We start from the raw sequence: 23,154 nt of genomic DNA, 5'->3' as shown, positions 1-23,154 counted from the left end.
TGCTGAGCCCACCTGGGCTCCAGATGGGATTTGCCCAGTAGCTCTGTGGAGCACAGGCTGCTTATGTGTGTGAAGGAATGCAGTTCTTGCCACCCTTCCATCCCTCCCACTCGTGCCCAGGATGGGCCCCGGTTCCTCACTGAGCGTCTGTTCTGTCATCTCTTTTCAATTCCAGTGTTCCCTCCATCAATCTGACCAGCTGCAAGTATGAGAGCGGTGAGTCTGAGACGCTGCCGTGTCCCTTTGGGTCAGCCCACCACCAGCAAGCTCCTTGGGCGCCCGTTCAGCCAGGGAGGAGTGCTGGTACCAAATTTCCACTGCACAGTCGCTTTTGATTTATGTATGTATTGGTTGCAAGTGACTGGGACTCCTGCGAAGAAAAGTACGGAGTTTTTCACACTTTATGCTGGGGTGTGCTCTGGTTTAAAGAGACAGAAAACATGCAACAGCAGTGCAAGCCCTCAACACCCCCCACCCCCTTCCATCTCCAGTGATGTGCTCCAGGGAGCTGGTCCCCTCTCCTGTCTTGTGCTGTACTGCCACAAGCTTGATCTTAACAGACTCCTGGCATTTGGTCGATGTTATTAGCCAGTTTGCTAATGACTGTTCTAGCCGTGCAACCACATTTGTGTTGTCGAGAGCCACAGCTGGTCAGCTGCACAAGGAACACGGGGTTTATAGAGGAACAGGTGCTGGGTGCCTCGCCTAGGGCCATGCTTGGGCAGTTTAGTGATGGGAGGCAGATAGGGACCCATGGCAAGGGCTGATGCAGCAGTCTGAGCACCACAGAAGCCAGAACCATTTCACAATGGTTCCTACCGTGCATTGACCTTCATTACCTCCCCAGACCTGTGAGGGGCCAAATTCAGAACTGGCACTAACACAAACCATCCTGGCAGCGAGCTTCTGCTCCAGAGCTCATGTGTTCTGCTGCCAAATAGCTTTTGATTCCAAACATGAAACTCATACCTTCAGAAGGCTTGTATCCGCCCCTGTGGTGTCAGACCCACGGCAGATTCAAGCCTGCTGTAGTTGAGGAGGGGCCCTGGGATGCCAAGGCACGTGGAATGACAGGGCTGACAGCTCCCAGTACACCTGCAGCAAGAGGCTGGGGTGAACTTAATCAGTTAAAGCTGCTGTTTCTAGCTTTCTGAAGGGTCCCACCAATTACCCTGCATCTCTTGAGAGTGGAACTGCAGGCTGGAGAGGTTTGTTCCATGCTCTGTCCCTGGTTACTTTGGGGATTCAACAGTCCCTCGTACTTATATCCTCTACCTGGCCCCTTGTCATCTGCTTGCTTTGGTACAGTACGCCGGGCAGCACAGTGCTGTGGGCTGAAAGAAGTGGGAGAAGATGAGGAGTGGACAGTGTATTGGACGGACTACTCGGTCTCTCTGGAGCGCATCATGGATATGAAGCGTTTTCAGGTAAATGCCCCCATGTAAATGCTGCCCAGCAGGAAGAGCTCAGGAAGGAGGGAGAGATGGGGGGTTGTTAATGTAACAACATATTACAGAATGAAACAGAAGCATCCAAACTAGTACCCATGCCCCCACTTCTGCATCGGTTCCAGAGGGCGCAGGTTCACAAGCCTTTACTTCTGTTGTGTCTCTGGTACAGTGCCATCAGCAACACTTTGGCAGTTAGTAGTGAGAAATGGAAAGCTGCCAAGCCTTTTAATGTAGCATGAAATAAATGGTTCTTGATGACAAACGGCTCCCTTCCTGAAGCTGTTATATTCTAGTGAGGGAGAGCTTCAGGGCTGAGATGGAATGAGCAGATAAATCACACTGGTGAAGTTCAGATAAAGCAGCTGCAGCGTGACCTTGTCCCTCAGCAGGCGTTCAAGGCAACTGCAGGCCCAGCTTCCTGTTCTGCGTGCCGGTTTCTCCACATGCAGGCTTTCCTCGAGGGGGATCCCTGCTGTTCCTTTGCTGATTCTGGTTTTTTGTCTGCACCTCTTTCAGAAAATCAACCATTTTCCAGGCATGATAGAGATCTGCCGTAAGGACTTGTTGGCTCGCAACCTTAACCGCATGCTCAGGCTTTTCCCCAAGGAATACAATATCTTTCCCCGCACTTGGTGCCTGCCAGCTGAGTGAGTGATGTGCATTAATGCAGCTGAGAACAGGGGTATGAAATGTGGAAGTGGGAGCCTCTATGCTTGACAGCCAGGGCTGGGATGGGGGGGGCCTCTCTGAGACCTCATGTCTCAGTCTGGGCCTTGGTAACCTTCCCTGGAACTGAACAGAGTGCCGAGGCACTTTTCTAGTTATGCACATATTTAATTCCTATTAGACCAAATTAGCCCGTGGAATGGCATCCTCTGCGGGGTGTACCTTGCTGCTGGCAGACTGCATGCCAAAGGACTAAACCTGGGGAGAGGGACCCACCCAGAAAGCCAGAAGGCAGTGAGCGAGTGGGAAGTGTAAATCTGTGTATTGGTGGGAGGTCTTTCTGCAGCAGCACCGGGTGAAGGGGGGGTGACAGCTGCAGCGCAGCGTGGCAGGCTGCCTTCCCCCACCACCTGGTTCAGCAGCCATTGCTTGCCTGAGAAGGGTGCAGGACAGCGGCACAAGGTGCTTCCGCTACCCACGGCTGTGGTGGCTGTCCTCACAGCCCCCCACCTCTGCTGTCCGCTGCAGTAGAGCACACTGATGGTGGAGGATAGTGGGAGAGCACAGGTCACTGTGCTAGTACATATACAGTTAGATGTAAACCATCACCAAATTGCTCGAGCTTCGGGGCAGAAGGCCTGGCTTCTCTGATCATATACAGGCAAGCAATGATAGAAATGTAGCTGAAGGAGACCAAAGCACTCAAAGTTTGTGTGGTTGTAAGGAGACAAGATACCTAATCTTAACAGATTTTATTCTTACCATTTTCTGCAGACCTTGAAATAGGGCTCCCGGCACATGTTCTGTAACTGCACTCTCCTCATAGAATCATAAGAGTCGTTGAGGTTGGAAAAGACCTCTAAGATCATAAAGTCCAACTGTTAGCCCATCACTACCAAGTCCACCACTAAACCACGTCCCTAAGTGCCACATCTACACGTCTGTTAAATACCCCCAGGGCCTCCACCACTTCCCTGGGCAGCCTGGTCCAGGGCTTGATGACCCTTTTGGTGAAGGTATTTTTCCTAATACCCAATCTAGACCTCCCCGGTGCAACTTGAGGCTGTTTCCCCTCATCCTATCGCTTGTTACTTGGGAGAAGAGACCAACCCCCAGCTGTGCTGCAACCTCCATGGTTAGAATGATTTTCTTAGTATCTAACCTAAAGCACTTTTGCTGAAATACTGGAACTTAGTACTTCTGTTTGCACTGGCCTTGGAGAACAGTGGTTTGGCTGCATTTTGCTAATGGTGTGTGATGTCCAGGAAGGCTGTTGCCATGTGGCCTCTCAGTCTGCCTGTTTCTGCGGAAGACGGACCTATTTTTCAATCTTTCTTTCCAGGCTGCATTTCCTGGGCTCTAATTGCTCTGGGCACTGTTGTCAGGGATTTTTCCTGCTTTCCTTCCTCTTTCCCTAAATGTGGTGCCCACTAGAGAGATCATGCTTCTCCATCTACAGCAAAATAACCAATTGGCTTGATTCTTCAAAGCACTGTACTCCCACTGGAGCTGCTCCTGAAGAGCAGCCGTGTAATGCAATAGGTGTGCTCAGCTCATGAGCCTCTGCACCCTTCTTAGAATGCTCCAGCTGCAGCCTTCTGCCTGCTTGCTAATGAGCTGGCATAAAAGGGGGTGTAAAGACTTGTGACTTCCTCCTCCCTTTGTAGATAGGGCTTGTTTATTTTGTCCTGCTCTCTCTGCAGCAGCAGAGCCAAAATCTTACTGGGTCCTGTATCCACAGTGGTGACTACCCACTATTAACTTCCCAGTAGAGGTGGAGATGTGCACAAGTAAAAGGTGGAACCGAGAGAGCTTTGTCAGGTCACACAAGGACCAATTTGTAACTCATGTAAAACAGGAACAGGTGTGGTGTTCCTCTGCTGCAGAAGTTTGGTCTGTACTGGCCTGCAGCACCATAGGTTGAGTACTTAACTGTATGAGAGAGTTCAGAGGCTGTTTTTTTGCAGCTTGTAACAGTCACACCTTCCTTGTGCAGCTATGGAGATTTCCAGGCCTACAGATGCACAAGGAAAACCAGAACATTCATCTGCAAGCCAGAGAGCGGCTGCCAAGGGAGAGGTGTCTTCATAACACATAATTTAGAGGAGATCAAGCATGGAGAGCATATGATCTGTCAGCAGTATATCTCTAAGGTAATGGGGACAGTCTCCAAATATGGGTGGAGGACTGCAGCCTCCTCGCTTTTCCAGCATCCCGCATCCTGCTTGTGTCCTTTGCCCTGCCATCTTCCCGGATCTGCCAGGGGCACCAGGGTGGCTGCAGCACAGCAGAGGCACAATGAAAGCTTGCCTTTCTCCTCGCTGCTGAGCTGCCAAGGAGCAGCACAAGCAGTGCAGACAGAGCAGCCATCCTCAAGGAATCGGCAGCACACCTAGCAATAGTTCTTTGTCTCATGATTGCTCCTGCCTTTTTTTCTGACAGCCTTTCCTTATTGATGGCTTTAAATTTGACATGCGTATCTATGTGCTGGTCACATCTTGTGACCCGCTGAGGATTTTTGTCTACAAGGAGGGTCTTGCCCGGTTTGCCACCATGAGGTACATTGATCCCAGCAGCAGAAACCTGGTAAAAAAGGCAAGTTTCAAAAAAACCCGCATAGTATCTGTATGTGTTAGTGCCTAATTTCTCCTAGGGGCATTCCAGACCTTGAAGAAGCAGGGACTGGTCGGTTTCATGGGACCCAGCTTTCTTCTTTCCTGTTCTCCCATCCCTCTATACCTCCTCCTCCTCCTCACAGGAGGTATTTCAGGAGTGTCTGAAGTAGATCTACTCCCAGGCCCCACATTTGAGCTCTTTACTGGCATTATCACAGAATCATGGGTTTTTTTCACTTGGAAGGAACATTGGAAGGTCTTGAGTCCAACCTTCTCCTCAAAACCGGGTCAACAATACATTCAGGTCTGGATTCTTGGGGTTTGTTCTTCCTGTGATTCTGTGATTCTTGGGGTTTCAGTCAGTCAGGTGTTGAAAACCTGCAAGGATGGAGACCCCACAGTGCCTCCGGGCCACCCTCCTACTGCTTCTTACCCTTACAAGCATTCTCAAGTTTGCACCATTCTCAAGTCTGCCTGTGCTTCAGGCAGAAAAGAGGGGCCTGGGTATTATCTGGTGCCTAGGAGAGACAGGGAGGGGAACTGGGAAAGCAAGGTGCAGACTATGGCCATGCCCATCTGCAAGCAGGGGTCTGTTAACCTATAAAATCCCAACAGAAGATGGACTGTAGTGTTGGATTACTGTGCTATGGTCACAGGCTGCCCTGAGATACTGGGCTTCTGGCTGTCTGCCCACTTCTTCCAGAGCTGTGCATGTATATACTCCGCCTCGCCACAATATGTGCATGTCTTGGAGAGGTCTTCTGCTTTCAGTGAACAAAGGGAAGATGAAGAATCTGCAGAAATTTGCTGCAGCTTCTGTCCTCGGGAGTCCCTTGTTTATCTGTGAGGCCTTGGCTGGAATGGCATTTGTGGCGTTGACTCCTGTGCCTTCCACCAGAGAGGATAGAGCTCTGTTAGCTCTAGCTTCTGGCTAGAGAGCAGATCACCAGCATAGTTAACTCCTTGCCAAAAGTCACTGCCACAGAGGGGAGACAGAAGTGGGCAGAGCTGGTGGCTAGGTTAGTGCTAATGGGGCTGTTTCTGTTTACACTTTGTGGTTAAGAGTAAATTAAAGTCTCTTGTGGTTCCTCTCTCAGGATGATATCTGCATGCATTTGACCAACTATGCCATCAACAGACATAATGAAAACTTCGTCCAGGATGACATGATGGGCAGTAAGAGGTACTGTCTTGTCCAGATCCTGCAATGCCCTGTGCACATCCTGCAGGAAAGCTCCATTTGGGACACTGGTTTACTTTCATCTTTGTTTGGGACAAACATGGTATCACAGGTCAGCTCTTACTGTCTCCTGTCCTCCACACAGGAAACTGTCCACCCTGAATGCCTGGATGACAGAAAACAGTTATAACACAACAAAACTCTGGGAAGATATTGAAGATATTATTATAAAGACTCTTATTTCAGCTCACGCTGTTGTGAAGCACAATTACCAAAGCTTCTTTCCAAACCATACTACTGGCTGCGCCTGCTTTGAGATACTGGGTTTTGATATTTTGCTAGACAGAAAGCTGAAGCCATGGCTGCTAGAGGTGAGGAAGGAGTCTCCTACTGTGTTGAAACAACCTGAAGCAGCAGATAGCAGAGGGCTGGCTTCTCTGTGGGAGGTTCTGGAACAAGGGGTGATGGGATAAACAGAACTCGTTTGATTAAAAACGGTCATCTCGTTCACAAAATTATACGGGCTGTGAAGACAAGTAGCCAAGCAACCTGCTGTAAGCTAGGCAGGATCTAAGAGCCTGTTCCCTGTACACGCTCTCTAACAGCAGGGAGTTTCCTGAACTTTAGGACTCCTTGATCTGTAACAGCATCCTGAATTTATGATCACTGCCCTGCTCCTGTAGTCCTGCGGCGTGGGACCTGAGTGACCTGTGGTGCAGATGGGCATTACACTGCAGGACAGGACCAGCTGCTGCATGCAGCCTCCTGCTTTTTGTTGCTGTGACAGGGAAGAACAGACATGGAAAGTGTGCAGTGGGGCAGGCTGGGGCCAGCAAGCTGGCTGCCGGCAGCACTTGCTGGGAGCTGGGAGTTGCCAGGTTAAATTAGCTGCTTGTTTTGGCAGGTGAACCACTCTCCCAGCTTCAACACAGACTCTCGCCTAGACCGTGAGGTGAAGGATGCTCTTCTCTGTGATACCATCAGCCTGATAAATGTGCATGCCTGTAACAAATGGAAGGTGCTGGAGGAAGACAGACAGCGGGCAAAGGAACGGCTCCTCCAGGCCCGTCAGACTCCCCGCACATCCAGGTATTGCTCTTCCTCATAGTGCTGCAGGTCCTCAGTGGGAAAAGATGGGGCATGGCAGAGCAGGAAAAAATCAAGGCTGTCTGTCTCCAAATTAACCCCCCAGAGGCTGTGGTGCTATAGAACCTCTGAGAAGACATCTCTGAGGCCATCTGCATCCTGCAAGGAAGAGTCTGGGCTTGTCTCTGGGCGCTAGGAGATCCAAGAGGCCTGCGGCTCTGGGCCTCATAGAGAGTCATCCCCATCGAGCTGTGCTTGCTTGTCATGTCCTTCAGTGGCTGACAGGCAGTGCCAGCATCCCTGGGCTCACGGTGACTGCTTCAGGGACCAAGAGCACCCAGGGGCACAGGGCCCTTCTCCAGAGCAGGGATCCTTTCCCAGGGCTGAGGGGCTTCCCCCCACTTCTCTGTCTGCATGTCCTTTCTTGAGGCCATGTTAGATAAGCCTGCTGCCCAGGCTTTTCCTGCCATGCAGGGTGAGGCAGGAACTCCCTCCAGCTCACTTTTTAATTAGGAGACCTGAGATAACGCTGGGCTGGAGACCATGTGCGTGTTGGCTCTGGACTCTACCTGTCCCTGCAGCCTGGGCTGCTCCGAGCTCCCCACTAGCAAGGAAAGCTCCCAGCAGCATGCAGTGCAGCAAATATGCCTTGAATAAGCACATTTTAACCAAACTTCTCTTGTAACTGGGTTAGTTGGGTGAAAAGGCTGAGGAGCAAGGCAGCAGGGGAGAGATCTGGAAATGCTTCACCAGCATTCTCCAGGTAGAAGATGAAGTGCAGGTTGTGTTGGTTCCCTGCGGTGCACCTGTGTGAAACAGGCTCCGAAATGGGGAAAGATGGCAGAAAGCACTAGCGAGGCCCTTGTCCCTCAGCCAGTACAGCACCTGGAACCTCATATCGCAGCTCCCTGCCTGTGCTTTCTCCCAATTTGCAGACGTGAGGAGTTAGAGAGCGACCAGGCTGCCTGGCTGGCTCAGGCAGAGAAGTATGAGAACTCGCACTTGGGTGGTTACCGGCGCATTTATCCAGCATGTGGAACAGAGAAGTATGAGCCATTTTTCAAGCAGAGCAGATCCCTCTTCCAGGAAACAGCATCATCCAAAGCACGAGAGGAGTGTGCCAGGTACGCTGCTCTGCAGAAAACCCGCTCCTCACAAGGGTGGCATAGCGACTGCTTGCTTCTGATCCCTTCTTGGGAGCAATTCTGCTGCTTAACAGGTGTAAGCAAGCTGGTGAGAGCTGGAAAGAGCCCACATGTGCTATGTCACCAAAGCAAAGCAACTTCCTTTTGCATGTACCCTTGAGAGGCAAATGTAATATTCCATTGACTTTTGGACTCTTGAGGCACCATGTCACAAGGATCCTCCACCCTTCTGGCAGGCACAGCCTAATTCAAGGGCATTTCTTACAGCAGTGAGAGTCTCTCTTAAAAGCACTCCTGGCCCATTTCTTGGCATGCTTCTATCATGTCTGTTAGAGAACTCCTGACTGCAGTAAAATGTCCTTGGATTGAAGGCCTTGTAATAGCTTTTTGCCATTATGGCTTCTATTGAACCAGTGACTAAGACTACTGTTCTACGGCAGGCAGCAACTGAAGGAAATCCACCTGAAAAAAGAAAAGTTGGAAGCTCTTACCAGGAAGAAGAAAACAAAGAGGAAGGAAGACCTGCATGGAGAGTCAGCTGGGGACAAATCCCAGATCCATAATAAAACCAGAGCTCCTACAACCCACCTCACCTACAGAAGCACGAAAGCATGGGACAGAAAGGTACCTCACTCTCATCAGTCATTGTGGGGCTCTCAAAGGCAAAAACGTGGCTCTGGGAACAGTGCTGGGCTGTGGGTATCTCCGAAGGAACAGAACTATGAGGTTTGGCTCGCCGTAGTCCGGAGAGTTGACAGCTTGTGCTGGCAGGTACTTGCAAGCACCCATGTTCTCCCTTCCCTGTTGTGCTTCCATCAGGATCTTTATCCCACTCCACCCCAAAGTCTGTAATTCACCTTAGGGCTTGGAGCAGTCTGTGGCTTTATCTCCCTTGCACATTATGATAGCTTCAACTTCACTGTAACTTGGGTCCTTCTTTCCTAAGATACAGTGTGTGCAGTACGACTCTATGCAACCCCAGAATATTGTGGAATATGAGGAGAAGAAAAGAGTCAATGCTCTTCAGCGGCGTGAGAACCTTATCCGACGCCTGGGCATTATAAATAAGCTCTCCCAGCTGCTCCCCACAACCAACAGACCAGCTGACACCCAGAGGTCCTGCACCATTATCTCCAAGAGCCAGGTAACTGAAGGTTGCCCAGATCCATCCTGCAAGGCCAACACACGAGCCAGCCATTTGCGGGGGGATTGCAAGGAACAAATCATGGGCATTGAGCATCTCTGGTGCGGCTCAGTCAAATGAGAGCCAACATAGTGTCTGGGTCTGTGGGTTTTCATACAGTTACCAGCTTTGTCCCTTTCCAAATGGGCACACTGGGAGTGTGACAACTGGCTGCATAGAGCCCCTGAGCACCTTTCCCTTGAAGATCCCTCTCTTTGCTATTCCAAAGAACAGACCACAGGGATGTTGCCTTTTGGATCCCGCTGTCCCCAGCACACAGCTTAGCGTGAGCTGCTGCTTCAGGGCAGCAGTGTTATTCTCCTAGCTGAATCAAATTAATTCCTGGGTAGGCTAGGAGCACCGACATGCTAGGGGCGTGGTAAAGGAGCACACACAGCAAAGAGGGACTGAAGGGAAGTGTAGGGATGCCTAAAAAACCCATAAATAAGTCTTCAGGTGAATTCTGCAGACAATGCCTCTCCCTAAACATCTTGCTTTCTACACTACACCGTTCCCCACACAGGGAAGGTGATGATGTCCACTGCACGTGTTCAAATGCGAAGTTAGGGCATGTGCCCAAGCCCCGTAGGACTCAGCCCTCGGTCTGGGGCTCCCCCTTCAGTCACCCTTGCTCTGCAAGAGCTGCTGTGTCCCACACTGCCACAGTGTGCAGCTGAAGAAAGCTGGGCTTCCAGAGGATTGTGCCACGGGAACCAGGCTTTGGACCTAGACATCTGCGTGGGTGTCTCAAGAGTCTTTTCGACCACACCGATTCCCAAACCAGGCTACTGGTCTAAAGCCAGACGAGGAGGAAGGCCACAGTCTGTGGTCTGTGGTCTCCACTAGGCTACAAGGATTGTTTGGGAATGCTGATGGTGGCTGTTACCTGCTGTATTGGGGAAGGGTTAGTTCTGGACCTGTAGTTAGTGAAACCCCCTGCAAGGTCCACTGCCTCTTCCAGTGACACTATCTGCTTCCAGAAAAGCCTCCTGCTCCTAGCTGGAAGGGTGACACACCTCAAAAGGATGATGACAAACTCAGGGCACCGGAGTTGCAGGAATTATTCAGGACGTAGGAGTCTTCTAGTACTTTACAAGAAATTGGAAGTGGTCCCTTAATTTAACAAAAGAAGTCTAAGATGGGATTTGATTTGTCAGAACTGATGGTAGCTGCCTTTTCCTATACCAGACAAAGCAGAACAGAACCCCAAACCCAAACTCTGCCTAAAGTCTGGATAATTCTTTCAGCAGTGAAGGATTATCTAGGGGTGGGTCAGATCCTTCATCACTGAGTCTTCCCAGCCCGCTCTGGCACATTTTTCCACAAACCCTGCTCCAGCTCAGCCCAGTGCTATGAGCAGAGGACATGAGGCTGCAGGCAGATCAGGCAGGCGGCTGCTGTGACCCCTTAGATGATTTGAATCTGGCAGGGTGACCGTGGTGTGCCTGGGGAGAAAGCACAGGGCAATGCTTTAGCAAGTGCCTGTAGATGACTAGAGAAGACTTTTCCTTCCCGTCTCTTCCCAAGGCCTCTGGAGCTAAGCTGTGGCTGCTTTCTTTCCTTCCAGCCACAGTTTCTCTTGGATGCCCTCAGAGGCCAGGACACTCACCACTTAGTGATGCTCATCCCGCTCTCGCCCCTGGGAGGTGCAGTCCGGCCTTTGGGACAGCAGCTTGTACACAAATTTAGAGCCAAAGCCCAGCCACCAGCTGCCCTGGGCTCAGATCCTGCCACCGCGGGCACCTTCTGCATTCAAGGCCAGAGCATCCTTTACCATGAGCAGCACAATGCACTGCAGGGCCTGCGGGCACAGGACAGGGGCTGGCTGTGGGGCCAGGCAGGATGGACAGCAGCAGTTACCCAGCCCCGCACCGAACCCAAGGGGCTGCAGGCGAGAGGCCAGTGGCTCCCTGGTGCTGGAAACGAGGCAGAAGACTGTAAGTATCACATTCCCTTGAGTCTGTCTGCATTGTGCGGGGATCAAATCGGTGGCCCGGGGCTGTGGGCAGCCATGGGAGCTGTGGGATGTTCCTGGGCTTGCCAGGATAGGAGGAGTGGGTGGGCTGGATGGAGCTTAGAATCCCTGGGGTGCTCAGACCCTGAGGTGGGGATGCTGTACTCTTCTCTGGGAACTGGTGGACACTGGAAGTCTCTGACTGAGGCTGGTAGTATCCCATTTGCAGGGGCAAGGAAGAAAGTGGGTTGTTTCCCAGTACCAAGGATTGATGTGTTGGGAGAGGGGAACGCGAGAAGCCCAGAAGTACTTGAGAGTAGGGTCAGAAGTGCAGCAGATGGGACATCTGAAGGGGCACATTAGCTGTGGGAAGTAAGGAGGAGATCTCAGTGACACAGCATGGCCCCCCGCCCCTTCCCAACCTCACCATGCTGATCCCTGTTGCCCACAGCCCCGCCTGTCGGACCCTGCCTACAGGGCTGCACCCACACTCCCACCACCTCTCCATGTCTGCCTGTCCTCTTCCAGGTGAAGCTGGTGAGCTGTCCTTCCACTCAGGCAACTGTCCCCCGGGGTCCCCGGTCAGCACTGCGGAGGCCACAAGCGACGGCACCTTCAGCCACGTTGCAGCTCAGGAGCTCCCCATCTCCGCTGCTCGCGTGAAGCACACGTGTGCCTCGCGCCACGCCAGCGCCTCACGCCACGCCAGCGCCTCGCGCCACGCCAGCGCCTCGCGCCACGCCAGCGCCTCGCACGCTCGCAGCCTGACAAGCGCAGGTAGCGCAGCGGAGGGGATGCCCACGCAGGGCCCTCCTCCCCGTGGGCGCTTGCCCAAGAACCAGGGCAGCTGGACGGGCCCGGTTGCCCCCAGCCAGACCCGGGGCCGGTTGCTGTGACCATAAACCGGGGCCCGGGCGCCAGCACGGGTGCCACTGCCTGTCCCGGGCCGCTTTACCTCTGTCTGCCGCCCTGCCCGGCAGCAGCCGAGCGTCCCCCCCGCCAAAGGCACTCCCGGCCCCCCCGGCTGCCCGGGACCCTCGGGGCGCGGGGCCGGGCCCGCCCCACCGCCGGCCCCGCCCGGTTCCCGGGTCCCAGCCCCGGTCCCGGCCATGGCGGCGCTGCTGCGGCGAGGGCTGCGAGCGGTCGCGCTCCTCGCCGGGACCCCGCGGCGGACGGCGGCGGCGTGGACAGGGGACACGGAGCCACCGGACCCGGTGCTGGAGGAGGCCGAGAGGTGCGGGGCGGCCGGGCAGGGCACGGGAACGGGACCCGGGCCGCGGGGGCTCACGTCTGTCCCCGCAGGGCGCGGCGGCGGCGGGTGGCGGCACGGCTGCAGCGGCTGCGGCGGGAGCTGGGCGGGGAGCGCGGCCCCCCCGAGCGCACCCTGACCTGGCAGGCGATGGAGCAGATGCGGTGAGCGGCGGGACCGTCTCCGGTGACCGGGGCCCCGGTGATGGGGGCCCCGGTGACCGGGCCCGTGCCCGCAGGTTCCTGCGGCAGGAGCTGCCCGAGGAGTGGCCGCTGGAGCGCCTGGCCCAGGGCTTCGGCGTCAGCCCCGACGTGGTGCGGCGGGTGCTGCGGGGCCGGGGTTGCCCCCCGCCGCACCGCCGCCTGCGGCAGGACGCCAAGGCGCTGAGCGCCGCCCCGGGCCCGCCATCGGCCGCCGGCGCGGAAGTGCGCGCCCCCGACGGGACGCTGCTGTACCGGCTGCCGCGAGGCCGGGGCGGGCCGGGGCCCGGCGCGCAATAAACGGCTGGAGGGGACCCGCCTCCCGCGCCGTTTCCGCCGCGCCGGCCATGGGCTCGGAGGCGGCACGGCTGCTGGCGGCGGCGGACTTCGCTGCCAGAAAGCACAAGGCGCAGCGGCGGAAGGACCCCGAGGGCACCCCCTACATCAACCACCCCATCGGTGCGGAGCCCTGCCGGGGGGGAGCCCCTGGACCCCCTCCCGACCCTGGGAGGGAGTCCCCGGGATTCCCTTTCCACTGCCCCAGAGAGCTGCCCGGCCCCGGGACCCCCCCGCCCCGGCCCCTGGAGTGAGCCGGGCCCCCTCCACCATCCCGCATCCGACTGCCGGCAGAGCTCCTGCAGCGCCCCCCCCTCCGTATTCGGCTATGGGGGCCCCCCCCACGCCGTCACCCCCCAGCGGACAGTGCCTATGGAGGCTGCTGTCCCCACAGCCCCCCCCGGCGGCTGCCAGCCCCCCGGACCTGCCTGCCCAAGGCTGTCACCCCACAGGATGTGCCAGCGGGGTCTGCACCCCCCACCCCCCCAGCCCCGGGCACTGCCCAACCAGGGGGATCACAGGGGACCCCTCGCTGCCCATCTGTCACCCCTGCAAGCCACTGCCCTGGCCCGGACCTGCCTGCTGCCCCCCTGCACCCCCTCCCCACCTCTCTGCTCTGCATCACAGGCGTAGCCAGGATCTTGGCCCACGAGGCTGGTGTGACAGACCTTGTCGTGCTGCAGGTAACCCCCTGCCCACTCCCCACCACGGTGGGGGCCTGGCCCTCGACCCCCAACTGTCCCCTCCTCACCCCAGGCCGCCCTCCTGCACGACACGGTGGAGGACACAGACACCACCTTCTCCGAGATCGAGGAGCAGTTCGGGGAGGAGGTCCGGCGTGTCGTGGAGGAGGTGACTGATGACAAGACCCTGCCCAAGATGGAGCGAAAGCGGCTGCAGGTCGAGCACGCGCCAGGCAGCAGCCCCCAGGCCAAGCTGGTCAAGCTCGCCGACAAGCTCTACAACCTGCGAGACCTAAACCGCTGCACCCCGGAAGGTACGAGCCCGCACCAGGGCCTGGCCGCCAGCACCAGCCCGGGGCACCCCAGGGGCTGCCCCCACCACAGGGGGGCTGCTCGGGCCGTGAGCTGGGGGTGCCCCTCTGCCCCTGGGCCGGTCCCTGCTCCCTGCGCGGTGCTGAGGGATGGCCGAGCCCCCGCTCCCGAGCCTGTCCCGGCGGCGGGGGACAGAGGTGTCACAGTGCTGGGAAGGGCCGGCCGTGCCAGAGGAGCGGGACCCCCGGCGGATGCCCTGGCCCACTCAGCCGAGTCCGGTGGGGGCACGCTCGGTGCCGTAGGCAGCGCCCGGTCACGGCCCGCCTCCTGCCCCGGGCGCGGCGGCGGCCCAGCCGGGGCCCTGCTGGCACACAGTCCCCGGGCGGCCCCGGGGGGCGGCGGCGGAGCCTCCTCGGGCTGCTCCCCCGCACGCACGTCTGTCCCCGCAGGGTGGTCGTCGGAGCGGGTGCAGGAGTACTTCCGATGGGCGGCGCGGGTGGTGGCCGGTCTCCGCGGGACGAGCCCGCCGCTGGAGATGGCGCTGCAGCGGCTCTTCGAGGAGCGCGGCCTGGCCCTGTGACCGCCGGGGCCGGGAAGGGCGGGCGGGCCGCGGCAGCCAATAAACGTGCGCAGAGCTGGTTGTCCCGCCTTCCTGTGTTGTTACGGCGCAGGGCACTTCCGCCGCGGGGTTCCGCCGGCGCCGCGGCCGCGTTCGGGGGTTCCGGGGGTCGCGCCGCTCACCGCCGCCCTGCCATGGCCTTCGCCGGCCGCCGCGACGTGCCCGAGCCGCCCGACTTCGGTATCCTGAAGCGGCTGGCGCGGGACCAGCTCATCTACCTGCTGGAGCAGGTCCGGGGCCGCTCCGGGAGGTTACCGGGGGTCGGGGTGGGCCCGGCGGGGAGGCGGGGCCGGGCCCCGGAGGGGTCCCGCACACCGGGAGCGGCGCTGGGGAGGCGGCGGGAGCGGGGTCGACCCGGGAGGGGCCTGGTACCGGCACGGGAAGGGGGCTGGGCCCCGGGGCCGGCGACGAGGGGCAGCCGGTGTGGCATCGGCTCCACGCCCGGCCTGCCCTCAGCTCCCCGGGAAGAAGGACCTGTTCATCGAGGCCGACCTGATGAGCCCTCTGGACCGCATCGCCAACGTCTCCATCCTAAAGGTACCACGGGGCCGGGGCGGGCAGCTACCCGTGCTGCCCACACTGCCCACACTGCCCATGCTGCCGGCTCTGCCCACTCACGCCCCAGCCTCTCCCTGCAGCAGCACGAGGTGGACAAGCTGTACAAGGTGGACAGCCGGCCGGCCCTCAGCACCAGCGACCAGTGAGTCCCGCACCGCCGCGGCACCCCCATGGCTGGGCCAGGCTGGAGGGATCTGGGGAGCGGGCGGGAAGAGGCAGGGGACAGACGGGGAGGGGGCAGGCAGGCGCCTCTTCCAGCTCAGGGTTTTGCTCCACTGGACCAGACCAGTCCCAGGGAAGAGCTGCTGAGGGAAAGGGGCTGGGGAACACGGAGCTGGGTATGTGGGGCTTCTCACTCCCCTCTGTGATGGCAGGTTCTGTTTCCTTGTCCGGCCGCGGATCAAGACGATGAGGTACATTGCCGGTGAGTGTCAGCGGCCGAGGGGCAGTTTTCTGTTGCCCACTGTCACTGGGTGACATCTCAGCCCCGCGCTGGGACTCAGGCTGCAGCTGCCTCGTGGTACACACAGGTGTGGGGAGCATCCCGCTCTGTGTGGGTGGCTCTGGGCTACCAGCGTCAAGTGGGCTTGAGAAGTGTCGTAAGTAACTAAGTGCAATTTGCTGATCAAAGGGGTTTTTAACAAAAGGAATGATCTTGCTGTAACAGATTTGAGAATGTTTTGTCTAGTGAGAAAAGAGTTAACTGTTAACCATGAGGTTGGAGATGTACCTCCTCAAGGCCAATGTTAAACCATAATCTCATGTTACTATGACAACTTTGTCTTCGTCTAGACTTTAGTGTAAAAATAGTTTAGTTTGTAATGTACAGCTTCTTGCTATGGGACTGAGAGCATAACTGTTTGCTTAAACCGGCCTTGAAGATGAGAATAAAAGGGCTGTGTTACTTGTCGGAATTTGTGAGCCTGGATGGAGCTGCAACTCCCCGGCTGCCCAGCGCTGTTTTTGCTTTCCTGCCTTAATAAATACTTAGTGAATTTATTTCGGACTCTAGCTATTTCAATTTCAACTATAACAAGAAGGGCTTTTGGTGAGTCTGTAGCCTTGGCAGATGGGCCCCACGCCTGGGGTTTTGCTTTCTGTCTGAGGTATTTCAGGTTCTGTGAGATGCAGGACCCTGGGCTTCATCAGACAAGAGGAGTTGTGTCTGTTCAGGGCAGTGGGCAGCCTTTGCAGAGTCCGTGTGTTTTTTGTCTGTAGATATTGTCAATGCCGACAAGATGTCGGGGAGGAGCAGGAAGTACAAGATTATCTTCAGCCCCCAAAAGGTCAGTCTGACCATGCTCTGCTGCCAGTTACCCCACTGTGCTGTGTATGCCCGGCCTTTGTGCCTTCCACTCCTTTTACAGACACCAAAAACTTCTCTAATCCAGAAATGCTTAAAACTAAATATTGTGATGCCTGGGAATGAGCTGGTCCCTTCCATCACCAGATCTTTTTTGCACACTTGGAGCCTGGCTGGGCCCTGAGGGTCTCTCCTTCTCTTCCAGTTTTATGCTTGTGAGATGGTGCTGGAGGAAGAGGGAGTCTTTGGTGGTGAGTGGAGCTGTGGTGCCTGCCCCTTCCCCTCCCCAAGGGCTGGCTTGCAGTAGCTCTGATGCTGCAGAATCCCAGTTGAATCCCAGTACTGGGATCTCAGTGCTGGCAGGGATGGGAGCATGGGCAGGAAGTGCAGGTTCCCTTGAGCCTGGCTGCCTGCCTGCAGGCAGGTGTGCGCCCACCATAGCATCGGTGCCTCTCCTCTGTCTTCTGGGAGGAGAGAGGGTCCTGTTGTGAATCCCTGTGGAAAGGCTCTGTCTTTCTGCTCCCCACACCCATTTGTGGGGCCGCTTCTGCCAAGGGCTGGGTAACTGTAGCCTTTCCCTGTCCCAAACTCAGATGTCACCTGTGATGAATGGTCCTTCTACCTGCTCCCCCTGGACGAAGACATCATCAGCATGGAGCTGCCTGAGTTCTTTCGCGACTACTTCTTGGTCAGTGGGATGCTGCTGCGGGGATGCTGCCTTTCCCTTGACCATCTGTTGGGCTCAGGACAGAAGAGCTTTGTTCACAGAGCTGATGCATGATGTCCTGTTCAGTGTGCTCAGCGCTTGCAGCAGGGCCTTGTCTGCTGTCTTGGAGTGGCTTTTGCTGGAGGTGGCTGCTCTGCTCTGTCAGGCTGTGATCCCTCCTGTCCTCCACATACAGCTCCCCCTGTGCTGGCCCCTCCTCTGCTCCTTCCCGAGTAGCTTTGGGGCATCCCAGAACATTCCTGTGCATGTTCTTCCTGGAAGCGCCAAGCCCAGGGCACGCTCTGTCCCCAGTCCATCTCTAGCCAGCTCCCCTGACGTGGCAGCCATTTCCCAGCCAGCCTGCCCAGACTCACTCCCCAAGTCTTCTGATCCTTGCAGGAGGGAGATCACCGCTGGATCAACTCCATCGCTCGAGCCCTGCAGTTACTGAACTCCCTGTATGGGCCTTTCAGCAAGGCCTATGGAATTGGCCGGTGTGCCAAGGTATGGCCCACACTGCTGGGCTGGCACACAGCGATGGTGCATGAGGGGCTGGTGCTGGGGTGGGCTGTGGCTCTCGGTGGGGGCCTAGGGCTGTTCCCCCCGGTGCTGGCACACTCTGCCTCTTCACAGATGAGCTACGAGCTGTGGCGGGACCTGGAGGAGGAGAGTGAGGGCGATGGCCAGGGCAGGAGGCCTGAGATTGGCAACATCTTCCTCATGGACAGAGGTAGGTTGGAGTGAGACGGGCAGTGGGCAAGGGCTGGCCGAGGAGAAGCAGTTTTAGCTGGCAGCTTGCCTGGAGGGGCAGGGAGAGCCTGTGCTGGCTGCAGGGAGCAGCGGGAGGCGTGGGCTGCTGCCTGCAGAGGTGGAGGCTGGGCAGGGCTGTGGCGGGCAGGCGAGGAGCGGGAGGGCAGCCGGGGTGCTGGCTCTCATTGCAGACACGGACTACGTGACAGCGCTGTGCTCCCAGGTGGTGTACGAGGGGCTGGTGGACGACACCTTCCGCATCAAGTGTGGTAGGTCACTGGAGAAGGCAACGGGGCGGCACAGGGCTCCACACCTGCGTAGCGAGAGTCTGTGGGGTTTGTGCCTGGCATCATCGGGCCAGGGTCTGCGTGCTGCAGCCCCCACTGCCCCCGGCAGGGATGGCCCTGACTTTGGGTGCTGCTGGAGGCCATCTATGGGGACAGCTCTCGGTCTGACCAAGCGGTTGGGTGGGTGTCCCCTGTCTCTGCTGCCTTTTGCAGCAGGGCCGACATGTGTGTGTATGTTACTACTACTGGGGCAAAGCAGCTCCTCATCCTTCCCTGCAGGGAGTGTGGATTTTGGGCCAGACGTCACCTCTTCTGACAAGAGCATTAAGGTTCTGCTCAATGCCCAGGACAAAGTGAGTTTTCACGTGCCGAGCAGGGCATTTCCTCCCCTAAGCCTGATGAGCAGGGAGTGGCTGGGTGCTGCAGGGCCTTGGAGCAGAGGTTCGGATGGGGCAGGGCACAGAGACCAGAGACACAGTCTACAAGCACAGCTTGGCTTCCGTAGTCGGCAGAGTCCCTGCATGCAGGGGTGTGTCATGGCGAACAATTGGTATTTTGGGGCACTGACCCCCGCAGCAAGGATACCACCTTGTCTTGCTGCTGTTCAGGCTGCTAGCAAGAGTCACCCCCGGTGTTGCAGTGCTGGGGGCTGTGGCTGGCCAGGCCCTGTGCTGGCACGGGAGCACAGGGCACGTGCACGGCACCGACTGCTGCGGTGCTTTCTGCAGGTCTTCAGCCAGATTCGGAATGAGCACTTCTCCAGCGTGTTCGGCTTCCTTAGCCAGAAGTCGCGCAACCTGCAGGCACAGTATGACGTGAGTATCACCCCGGAGTGTGGGACACCCATGGCGCCATCCCTCTGCAGCCAGGTCACCTCCCTGGATGCTCTTTCTTGTAGAAGAATGGCTGCAGAAGTGTGGCCACAAAATCCCTAAGGATCTGCACAATCCAGGCCTGGAATTAGAATAGGCCTGGCATTAGAATTGTGCTGAAGTTGTTGTGCTGAAGTTTAGAAGAAAGTGGCCTTGATCTATTCTTGAATCCTGAGACCAAGTAACTTTATTGTACTAACAGGCCATGGCTGTAACAAGCTGCAGCTGTTAGGGAAGACGTGTGCAAGGCCAAGGGAGATAGAGAACGGAATGTAGATAGAGGGAGTAACAAACCGCAAGGCTAAAACATAGCTAACGCAAATAGCTGCATGGACAGAATGCTTGTACCAATCATGGTAAATAGTGGTGTGTGAGCAGCGCGTGCTTAGGGGCTAATAACCAGTTATATGTTTGCTTTGGGAGCATGCTTGTGTATTGAGGCTATATAAGAAATGTTAGAAGCCAATAAAATTGAGCAAGATGCATAACTCCTATTGAGTAATTTCTTGACTCTGGCAGACCCCTCTCCCAACACTTTCTTCCACAGCGGCGCCGCGGCATGGACATCAAGCAGATGAAGAACTTTGTCTCCCAGGAACTGAAGGGATTAAAGCAAGAGCATCGCTTGCTGAGCCTGCGTAGGAGCTGGGGCTGGGGAAGCGGGCAGGGAGAGGCCCTCGGCTGCTGCAGCGGGTGCCTGGGCTCCCAGGGAAAGCAGTGGGGGTGGAAGGGTACTGCTAGTCCCCGCAGGGGTGGGTTATCTGAGGAGTGGGCAGGGTAGCAGAGACTGTTAGTATGTGCAGGTGTCCACAGTGGGGCTGGGGCTGAGGTGACAAGCTGCATGCAGAGCTCGTCACTCCTCCAAAGCATCTATCTTTCTTGGTTATGCAGATATTGGTGCTTGCGAGTCCATCATGAAAAAGAAAACCAAGCAGGACTTCCAGGAGATGATCAAGGCTGAACATTGTGAGTGCTGTTCCCTGTCCCACATCTGTTGCTACCCCCATCCCAATCCTCACTCTGCCACCCTCCACTCCAACCCACAGCCCCACTGCCCCAGGCCTGGGCAGCCTCACAGCTGGGTGCCCCCTGTGTGCACACAGTCCTTCCAGACTGTTTGTACTGGGGTGGGTCTTGAGATCCTAAATAGGGTCAAGCTGCGTCCTCAGAGGACTGATGCATGGTGGGGTAGGAGGCCCAACACCGCAAGCCTGCGCCGTTCACTCCCTGGGGCTTGGGGAGGGAGGCTGAGCCCAGACTCCAGCTTGCTTAGCTGGTGGGTGTGTGAAGTGGGAGTGGGTGAAGTGACACTGCCTCCTGCCCTGCCACAGCTCTGCTCGAGGGCTTCGACATCCGTGAGAGCACCAGCTTCATAGAGGAGCACATTGACCGGCAGGTGAGACCGTGCTGAGCCGGAGGAACGGGCTTCTCCGGCTGCCCCATGCCGCTGCAGGGACACGGGGCCCGCAGCAGCTCAGCCTCTGCTCCCACACAGGTGTCCCCCATCGAGAGCCTGCGCCTGATGTGCCTCCTGTCCATCACAGAGAACGGTGAGGTGTCTGGCTGCGCTGGGCAGGGAGGGGTGGCACTGGGACCCCCCCAGCCTTGGTGCAGAGCTCACCTTGATGGTCCTCACAGGTCTTGTCCCCAAAGACTACCGCTCGCTGAAAACCCAGTACCTGCAGGTGCGTGTATCTGGGGACTCACAGCAGAGAAAGCATTGCATCAGACCGGGCTTCCCCTCCCGGCTGCTGCTCGCCATGAGGTGCCAGGCAGCAGCGTTCCCTAGGGATGCTCAGGCTGTCTCTGCAGCACAGCCCTGGCCCGCACAGGCTCCGCATGTGCCCCGAGCTCTGCCTGCCCCTGCCCTTTGCCTGCTGGGCTGCTCTAAGCAGCCTGCACCTCCCCACAGAGGTGGCACCCTGCTGCCTCCCCACGTGCAGCGGGGGCTCCGCACTGATCCGGCTGCCCTCTTCCCCAGAGCTATGGGCCTGAGCACTTGCTGACCTTTCACAACCTCAAGCGCATCGGGCTGCTGACCGAGCAGTCAGCTGGAGAGACCCTGACTGCTGTGGAAAGCAGAGTCAGCAAGCTGGTGACGGACCGCGCTGCCGGTGAGAGCCAGCTCCAAGTCCCCTGGGAGCCTGGGCTGTGGGGAGCCCTGCGGGTACCTGCCCTGTCGGGAGCTGCTGTTTTGGCGCTGGCTGGAAGCAGGGGGCAAACATGGGCACTGCTGGCACAGAGCACATCCCCAGAGATGGTGCTGCAGATGGGGCAGTGGGCTCTGCCTGCGGGGGTGGCAGGGCTGGTGGGCACCGCTGCCGGCTCTCTTCTAGAGCCAGCAGCTCTGCACGTCCCTCTGCTCAGCCACGCTGTGATTAAGCCAGAGGCTCTGAGCTGTTTCTCCTTGTTTTCCAGGAAAGATCACAGATGCGTTTAATTCTTTGGCCAGGAGGAGCAATTTTCGAGCCATAAGCAAGAAGCTGGGGTTGGTATGTCCTTGTGGGGCTGCTGGCCTCCGCGCTGGTGCCAGAGGAGCTCTGCTCAGTCTGTGCCCTCGCCTGGGTCTGCAGGCTCAGCACCCCCAGAGACACGCACTGCACGGGGCCAGAGCTGCTGCCACCACTCTGGGCAGTGGAGGGGCTTCTCCCCTGGGCAGGGGGTCACTGTGGGCTTCCTGGCATGCCTTGGCTCTGGGCTTCACCAGCGTGATGAAGAGCTGGGTGCTTCAGCCATGCTGACGCTTGCCTCACCTGCAGAGCACTCCGGCCCTGCTCCAACTGCATGCAGCTGCCTGGCACAGGGCAGGCGGCTCTGCGGCCTCTGTCCTGGGGCAGTGGGGGGGTCCTGGGGTGATGGAGAGGTGACGTTTCCATTCCTGTCCCTCCAATGCACAATCTGCCTGGGTTTTGTGTTTGCTGGTCCTGGGGTGGCAGGGCAGGAGGTGGGGGCAGAGGCTTGCTCAGAGCGTCTGTCCCCCCGAGACGGGGTCAGGGAAACCCTGAGCAAAGCTGGCCCCGCACCCAGAGCACCACATGTCTCTGCAGATTCCCCGGGTGGACGGAGAATATGACCTGAAGATGCCTCGGGACATGGCTTACGTTTTCAGCGGGGCCTACATCCCCCTGAGCTGCAAGATCATCGAGCAGGTGAGCCCCCCTGCCCCTGGAGAGCACCATGCTTGTCCCCCTGAGCCCCGGCCTCCTCCTGGGGTGTTCTCTGGGGGCCTGCTGCCCGGGGCTGGGGCTGGTGGTGGTCGTTGCTGGTCAGTGCCTCCCGCTGTGCTGGTGCGGCCCCGCTGAGCCCCCCGTTGCCATCCCTCAGGTGCTGGAGCGCCGGGGCTGGCTGGGCCTGGAGGAGGTCGTGCGGCTGCTCAACGGCAACGAGTTCTCGGTCTCAGGTAATGCCGGGCTCAATGGCAACGAGTTCTCGGTCTCAGGTAATGCCAGGCTGGGGGCAGGTGGGCGGGGGGGCGGTGGGTCTGACAGCACTCTGCCCCATCCAGACAGCAGCGTGGAGGACAATCTGGCCTGGGAGTCCCAGCGCATTGTCCTCGCTGTCTTCCTGGGGGGCTGCACCTTCTCTGAGATCGCTGCGCTCCGGTTCCTGGGGAAGGAGAGAGGTAGGAGTTGGGGGGGCTGCTGCCTGCTGAGGGGCAGGGGGTGGGCAGGGGCTCCTGGGGGTCTCGGCGCAGCGGCCGTGCTCAGTGTTGGCACTGGCTGAAGCCCCTGTGGCGGGGGGGCGGCGAGGTCTGTGGGTCCCCCACACACTGGGGGAGGGGGGTATAGCCATGCCCCAGCCCTGGGGGCTGGCAGGGCATTGCCGGGGCCTCTCCCCCAGGGTGCAAGTTCATCTTCCTGACCACGGCCATCACCAGCAGCGCCCGGATGATGGAGGCCATGATCGAGGCCAAGGCGTGATGCTCGGCCGGGGGGGTGGGGCTTGGCTGCCCTCCGCCCCCCAGCGCCAATAAACATCTCTGCAGGCACGGATCCGGCT

At 57.8% G+C, this 23,154-nt stretch overlaps 3 protein-coding genes across 4 annotated transcripts; all 3 read left to right on the top strand.

The window, feature by feature from the left end:
• The first annotated feature begins 199 nt into the window (after positions 1-199).
• On the top strand, positions 200-13,686 carry TTLL13 (tubulin tyrosine ligase like 13). Its single transcript, XM_055715854.1, has 16 exons — positions 200-216; positions 1,309-1,427; positions 1,968-2,098; positions 4,114-4,270; positions 4,560-4,712; positions 5,830-5,915; positions 6,058-6,283; positions 6,817-7,001; positions 7,934-8,122; positions 8,584-8,767; positions 9,090-9,287; positions 10,894-11,642; positions 11,732-12,057; positions 12,376-12,514; positions 12,583-12,693; positions 12,768-13,686. Exons 2-16 carry the CDS (start codon positions 1,407-1,409, stop codon positions 13,027-13,029), a joined length of 3,117 nt encoding a protein of 1,038 aa, XP_055571829.1. The 5' UTR covers positions 200-216; positions 1,309-1,406; the 3' UTR covers positions 13,030-13,686.
• Positions 13,077-14,362, top strand: HDDC3 (HD domain containing 3). The gene is made up of 4 exons (XM_055715853.1): positions 13,077-13,188; positions 13,693-13,748; positions 13,822-14,062; positions 14,208-14,362. The coding sequence occupies exons 1-4, from the start codon at positions 13,077-13,079 to the stop codon at positions 14,360-14,362; spliced, it is 564 nt and encodes a 187-aa protein (XP_055571828.1).
• On the top strand, positions 13,922-23,143 carry VPS33B (VPS33B late endosome and lysosome associated). Of its 2 annotated transcripts, none has more exons than XM_055715179.1 (24): positions 13,922-14,062; positions 14,510-14,909; positions 15,136-15,216; positions 15,318-15,379; positions 15,612-15,661; positions 16,456-16,523; positions 16,746-16,791; positions 17,134-17,228; positions 17,646-17,750; positions 17,880-17,976; positions 18,188-18,265; positions 18,563-18,636; positions 19,012-19,098; positions 19,703-19,793; positions 20,047-20,121; positions 20,487-20,551; positions 20,651-20,705; positions 20,794-20,840; positions 21,137-21,269; positions 21,574-21,647; positions 22,203-22,304; positions 22,480-22,555; positions 22,661-22,777; positions 22,996-23,143. In XM_055715179.1, exons 2-24 carry the CDS (start codon positions 14,544-14,546, stop codon positions 23,073-23,075), a joined length of 2,124 nt encoding a protein of 707 aa, XP_055571154.1. In that variant the 5' UTR covers positions 13,922-14,062; positions 14,510-14,543; the 3' UTR covers positions 23,076-23,143. The 2 variants fall into 2 exon arrangements, with proteins under 2 accessions (XP_055571154.1, XP_055571153.1); XM_055715178.1 differs by having other exon boundaries at positions 22,480-22,594.
• The last annotated feature ends 11 nt before the right edge of the window (positions 23,144-23,154 follow it).

Source organism: Falco cherrug, chromosome 7, assembly GCF_023634085.1.
Source record: "Falco cherrug isolate bFalChe1 chromosome 7, bFalChe1.pri, whole genome shotgun sequence".
Taxonomy (NCBI): Eukaryota; Metazoa; Chordata; class Aves; order Falconiformes; family Falconidae; genus Falco; species Falco cherrug.
Note: the sequence above shows the minus strand (reverse complement) of the source record. Positions and strands in the feature narration are given on the sequence as shown.

Bases quoted from the DNA above. Each gene is read 5' to 3' on its own strand.
- TTLL13 (XM_055715854.1), top strand. From the start codon at position 1,407: ATGGATATGAAGCGTTTTCAG. The intron at 6,284-6,816 runs GTGAGGAAGGAG...TTGTTTTGGCAG, and splicing joins TGAAGCCATGGCTGCTAGAG to GTGAACCACTCTCCCAGCTT. The intron at 12,694-12,767 runs GTGAGCGGCGGG...CCGTGCCCGCAG, and splicing joins CAGGCGATGGAGCAGATGCG to GTTCCTGCGGCAGGAGCTGC.
- HDDC3 (XM_055715853.1), top strand. From the start codon at position 13,077: ATGGGCTCGGAGGCGGCACGGCTGCTGGCGGCGGCGGACTTCGCTGCC. The intron at 13,749-13,821 runs GTAACCCCCTGC...TCCTCACCCCAG, and splicing joins CAGACCTTGTCGTGCTGCAG to GCCGCCCTCCTGCACGACAC. The intron at 14,063-14,207 runs GTACGAGCCCGC...CGCGGTGCTGAG, and splicing joins AAACCGCTGCACCCCGGAAG to GGATGGCCGAGCCCCCGCTC.
- VPS33B (XM_055715178.1), top strand. From the start codon at position 14,544: ATGGGCGGCGCGGGTGGTGGCCGGTCTCCGCGGGACGAGCCCGCCGCT. The intron at 15,217-15,317 runs GTACCACGGGGC...CTCTCCCTGCAG, and splicing joins CCAACGTCTCCATCCTAAAG to CAGCACGAGGTGGACAAGCT. The intron at 17,229-17,645 runs GTCAGTGGGATG...TGATCCTTGCAG, and splicing joins TCTTTCGCGACTACTTCTTG to GAGGGAGATCACCGCTGGAT.